Below are 6000 nucleotides of genomic sequence, written 5' to 3'. Positions count from 1 at the left end.
CATAGAGTCAAAGTCACATCTAATCTTCTCTCTTCTCCTTATAGAAAAGGGTTTTTCTTAGCACATGTTTGATGACTTTGACTTGACAGGGCTTTTCATGAAACAGGGAACACCAATGCCTGACTTCCCATGTCACTTTGATCAAATTTTAGACCAAAAGACAAAGGTACAGTCTATCTATAGGCCCTTGATCAAACGAAGTTTGTGGATTTGTGTGAGATGGGAGATAGGTGGGGGGAATCTCATTGTACTTGTTTCCTTCCTCCCTGCATGGTAGGTGAAACAGGTGGATTTGCTAAAGTAACTCCATAATGGTGAACATTTTTGTGTAGGCTAGATCACCTTCTCCCTCTTTCAAATCATGCAGATTGTGGATAGCAACCAACAATCAAGACAGGACTTAAAAAAAAAAAAAAACTAAAAAGTAGAAAACAATTTTTTTTTATTTTTTTAAATATTTATTTATTTTTGAGAGAGACAGAGACAGAATGCGAGTGGGTTGGGGCAGAGAGAGAGGGAGATGCAGAATCAGAAGCAGGCTCCAGGCTCTGAGCTGTCAGCACAGAGCGCGATGAGGGGCTCGAACCCATGAGCCGCGAGATCATGGCCTGAGCCGAAGTCGGACGCTCAATGGACTAAGCCACCCAGGCACCCCTAGAAAACAATTTTCAAAATCAAACAAGCAAATGTCTTACGAGCATGCAAAGGGTTATAAAACTACCCCATATTTATTTCCTACGCTTTGGCTATTTTGAGTCATAGGGGAGTTGCAGTGGTGAAGAAGACAGTTATCATGGTTCCTGCCTTAGTGAGCTTGGAGTCTTTGAAGGAAGGCCAACAGGCAACTGACATAAAATTAACATAAAAACAAGTGCTTGAAGGTAGTAATTTACAAAGATGGGGGACCTAACTAATCCTTATGTGGGGGGGCAGGGAGAGGTAGGGTGGTAGTAAACTGCAGAGGAACAGAATGCAGAATCTAAGCTAGAGTTTTCCCATATGAGAGAAACTACTGTATTCCCACCAGGTAGCAGAAACCGAGAAAAAGAGAGGGAGCAAGCTAAAAGTGAATGAATATGGGTGGTGACTAGCAGATAATGTAAAATGGGAAGTGTGATAAATCTAACTCCTGGGCTGACAGCAGATCCTAATATGGTCTTCTAAGTAACTTAAGAGCCATATTAAGGAATCTGTATTATCCTTAGGAAAATGGGGCATGCATGGGGACAAGTCATGGTTACATTTTCGTTTCGGAGAAGGTGCTCTGAGTGTCCTCTTGACCATCCACAGGCACTTCTGTAGTTTTGGAAGCGAGAGCGGAGAGAAGTATCCCAATAGACTGATGTTTCCACTTTGGACCCCACAAGCCTTGGGGCTGATTTGATATTTGAGGGTACAAGAGAGGCTCCAAGGTGACAGCTGGACTGAGCCATTTGGAAAATGGTGGTAAGATTTCCTGAGTTAGTTATTACAGAATGAAGAGAGAAGCGGGATGAGAGAGATGATGGTTTTATTTTCAGATGTATTGTATTTGAGGCATCTGGGCTGCTTTTTAGGATTGAGTTTCCTGCAGAAAATATACTCCCTAAATATATTAAAATTTATTACTGTACTGTCCACGCTTGTAAAATTTACCAAACCACGTTACTACGGGAAATTATCAAAGCGTGAATCCCTGTTATACCTACATACTAACTCTACCGAGGACGTTCGCGAAAACGTAGGTTTGCCAGCCCTGCCTTGGAGCACGTTCCAATTCGCTCAGGCTCCTAGCTACCCAGTCGAAAGAGCGGTTGCCCTCTGCTGGTCAGAAGTGCGTAATGCATCTGAAGGAGAGAAATTTCCTAGGGGCGTGCCAGCTGGCGGATGACGGAGAAACCCGGCGTCCGGAGATAGGCGGTTTTGCCTGCGTCAGCGGCGCGCGCCGCGGGAAACCTGACAGGCCGCATGGCTGCGGGTTGTTCAGAGGCTCCGCCGCCGAAGGCGGCCTCTGAGGGACCAGTGGCGGGACCGGCCGGCGTCCTGCCCTGCCTAGAGCTGCCAACCTACGCTGCCGCGTGTGCGCTGGTGAATAGCCGCTACTCCTGCCTGGTGGCGGGGCCGCACCGAAGACACATCGCGCTTTCGCCGCGCTACCTTAACAGGAAACGCACCGGTATCCGAGAACAGCTCGATGCGGAACTCCTGCGCTACTCCGAGAGGTATCAGTCTCTCCGTCTTTTCCTCCGCGGAGCGGATAACGCCATAACGTAGCTTGCCCCCCTTTCTTTTAGGCGCGGGGAGGGGGGGGTTGCTGGTGGACGTGCTGATGGCGTCGCAGAAAAGGGGTGAACGGGAGAGAACGCGCCGGCCACCTCGAGCTTATACTCGAGACGTTATGGAGTTTCCAACTAGCCGAAATTTCCAGTGTGTCCCTAGTCGGGATCTGTTCTTACCGTTTCATGGACAAGAAGGGAAGCGTGAAGGTGACGTGAATTGTGCGGGCGGAGCCGGTGGGGAAGCTTGTTTTAGAACTGGCGTGTATGGGTAAGAATAGATCAGGGGTCTGGAGACCCGGTAAGCCAGTTCTGTGTTTTCCCATTTGACAGTGGGAGTTTCGAATGCATTACTTCAACATATTGTCTCTCATTCTGTAGAAAATTGTACATATTAGTACAGTCTTTTGTTTGTAAACCGTGACGAAGTTTCTGGTTTTTATTTTGGCCCTGGTATTTTCCTTGGGTTCTCTTCTCGTGGGCCTGATCACGGATGAGAGAAGCAATATTTCTGTTTTGTTTTTAAGAGCAGTTTATTAAGTCTTAATTGGAGTGAAAAAAAAAACTTTGTGGTGCATTTAAGTTAATATATTCAATAGAAACTTGGAGACTCTTGGAGTTGCGAGAGTGGAGGGTCAGAGGGAGGGGGCATATGTACGTTAATACTACTAAAGACTACTTTGTCTCGAAAGCAAGGGTTGTAAAACTAGGGTGAGTGGAATCCCTAGGGATTCCTTGTTGCTCTTAAGGAATTTCATGACCCTCCTTCCTCCCCTCTGGGAAATTTCCTTTCAGTTTTCTTGGGCAAAGTACCCAAAGTGTTCACTTTCTCAAGGGATCCTTGAACAGGTTAAGGAATCAAGCAGGTCTAGAATGTACAGCTTACTCCAAACACCTACACCCACTTTTGTGCCTATTTTGTACCTAAGGGACTTGGGATTAAAAAAAACAAAAACAAAAAACCAAGATCCCTGTTTGAAGAAACTGTAATCTCTAGTAAAGATACAAATGTAAGCCAGGTAAATCCAATGAAGTGTTAAAATTTGCCAGAAACAAAGTAAGTTATACTGAAAGAGTAGTGAATTTGATATTAGGACCTTTTTGGAGAACAACTTAATAGGAGAAAGGTTCTTTGTGATGGTAGTATTCAAGGGAAAAGGTGTGGCATAAACAAATGGATAGTAGATATAAAATAGACTTGTTCGGTCGGAGATTTATAAGTACTATGTAATTGGAGTAAGGTTTATTTTAGGGGAAGGACATTGTGTGCAGTTGGAGAGAGGAGGGCAAAGACAGCTTGGGGGACAACTCAGGATGACCATTTTGCTTTTTTCCTCCTGTCTACTAGGTTTTTGTTTTTTAACCTTTTTCTGTTTGCTTAAGCAGACTTAGCACTTCATCCTTTCAGTGTGCCCTCCAACTCCGAAACTTGGTGCAGTCCGGAGACAGTAGTACGAATCTGTGATCTCTGGGACATAATCAGACACACAGTTCAAGAAACCACACTTGGTAGCATTAGCTGATGGCTTAAGGAAGGTGAGACTGTAGACAGGGAGACCAACTAAGAGACTGTTACAGTTGTCCAAGAGAAAAATGATAAGAGAGTATGGGTTTGAGAGACTTAAGGATATAAATATGGTCATAAAATCTGGGAAGAGGCAACTGTTTGATGTATTTTACCACTTACTGTAACCAATCAGTGCCTCCACTTGACAGGCTAGGGGGAAGCCACCTGAAGTGTCTCCCCGTCAGAGCCCTTATACCAGAGATACAAGGAACCAGTTGAACCATAATTTTTGTAACCAAACGATACAGTGTGACTATGTGGAGCAGGTTGCACTCTGAGCAGATCAAGACTGCGCACTCTACACCCTCCTCCCCCACCCCCACCATTACTTGTGGGCTGTGGTTAAGACTCTGGCTTACTCATTGCTGATAAAGCAGCACACATTAACTGTGTATTTCTAAGTAGGGACAGAACATGGAACATACCAACAATTGTAATGTCAGTCAACCACTTAATGTATAGTTAGATTTACAGATTTCGAGGCCATCCTATAGAATCAGGAGGACTTGCTTCTCTTTTTGTAAGAAACAAGGAAAAGAGAGTGTTGGAAGGTGGAGGATGCACAATAAAGTATCCCCTAAACCGAGAAGGCACTTTGAGATTAGAAAACGAAGCAGGTGACTCCATACAGTTTACACAGAGTTTTATTCAGGGTAACTTACTGACCCGGGGGATTGGGCAGGTGATGATCCAAGTGGCTGCACAGCTGTTCTTCACAAAGTCTAGACCTCAGTCCACAGATTTTATAGGGTGTGAAGGGATGTGCAGAGGGCACTGTGGTGAGGTCACAGGGTTTAACACTTAACAGACCCTGTGGCACCACATGTACTCCAAATGATGGGGGAGGAAAGTACATTACCTCTACTAGTTATCTAAACAACTTTAGGGAAGATCACAACAAGCCTTCCCATATTCTGGTCAGGGCATACCTAACCTCCAGGGGGCCCAGGACATGTAGCCCTGAGGGAGGTGGTGGCCTGGACGTGAACAGGATGGAGGGTGCAACATGGAGTCAGTATTGTCAGCATTGGTATGCTTTACCCGCAACATGTTTATGGCCCGTGCAGTCTTTACGTGACATTCTTCCATGATGGCCCAAGAGCAAGATGTTGAGAGTTAGTTGGCTTGCATACCTATGTCACAGCAGTAATATAAATGGCCACATGAGGTTAATATACCTATAAAAGAAAACATTTAGTAGTTCCCCAGTGACTTGGTAAAGAGGTGAGTCATCAAGTGAAGGTATCAGCAGAAGAGATCCTCTCCAAAGACCCAGCCTCAAAGTGATTGTGAATTTGACCTTAAGTTATGGCTCACAAGAGGGAGATGCTTCCTGAGGCAACAGGGACAGAGGGACATCAGCAGTGCCAGGCTGGGGCAGTAGGACAGATGTTTCAAAGTGAGTAGACATGGCAAATCTTCATTTAGCAACAACACAGTAGCTGTTTGGTCTCCATAGCAACCTGACTTTTCATCATTCCTCACTCTTGAGTGACAGGGACGACTCCAGCTACTTCCTGCTGAAAAGGGGCATAGATCAGGATTCAAGGAGTGAAACTGTCTTTCATCCAGTTACAGGTAGCCCCTGGTATTACGTTGAGCCCTCTATCCTTCATAGAGCCATTTTTTTTGGAACTCTAATGTGTAGTCTTCGCTTCTTATTACACATTTCATAATGAACTAAATCAGGTCAGTTCAGTTAAACAGTTGTCTCATGGCTTTCAGTCAGGCCTATAGTGTGTAAGTAGTCAGGCAGAAAATTATCCAAATAATCAAGGAAATCATTAGAAGTCAGGATCCAGCTAGTATGGTAAACAAGAAACATGCAAGGACAATTACAACTAGAATCTTACACCCATAGAGGTATGTTACTGAAACATAGTTTTTTCTCTCCAAAATCACCCTCATTTCCATCAACAATAGCCAAAATAAGACTAATATGTTTGTAAAACAAGTCCATTTTTCACAAATTTGGCCCAAATATTTTTGTAAGTACAGCAAGAATAGTAACTGGCCTTACATGTTCTCTCAGATCTGCTTTGCTGGAACTTTTTTTTCATAAGGAATTTCAGATCGAGCTTTTCAAAGCCTTTCAAGGCAAAGAGCCAAACCAAATACTTGCCATCAGACTCGCTTGTAATAACTAAAGAAATGAAATACTCCCTCGCTTTTCGGGGT

At 44.4% G+C, this 6000-nt stretch overlaps 1 protein-coding gene across 1 annotated transcript in view; it reads left to right on the top strand.

The window, feature by feature from the left end:
- Positions 1–1921: 1921 nt before the first annotated feature.
- Positions 1922–6000, top strand: part of POLR1F (RNA polymerase I subunit F) — a 30889-nt gene continuing 26810 nt past the window's right edge. The window contains exon 1 of the mRNA XM_047850269.1: positions 1922–2201. Coding sequence (XP_047706225.1) covers positions 1948–2201 — 254 coding nt within the window. The 5' untranslated portion in view covers positions 1922–1947. The remainder of the gene's footprint in view (positions 2202–6000) is intronic.

The sequence above is a fragment of the Prionailurus viverrinus genome, chromosome A2 (genome assembly GCF_022837055.1).
Source record: "Prionailurus viverrinus isolate Anna chromosome A2, UM_Priviv_1.0, whole genome shotgun sequence".
NCBI lineage: Eukaryota > Metazoa > Chordata > Mammalia > Carnivora > Felidae > Prionailurus > Prionailurus viverrinus.
This window is presented reverse-complemented; position numbering and strand designations above follow the sequence as displayed.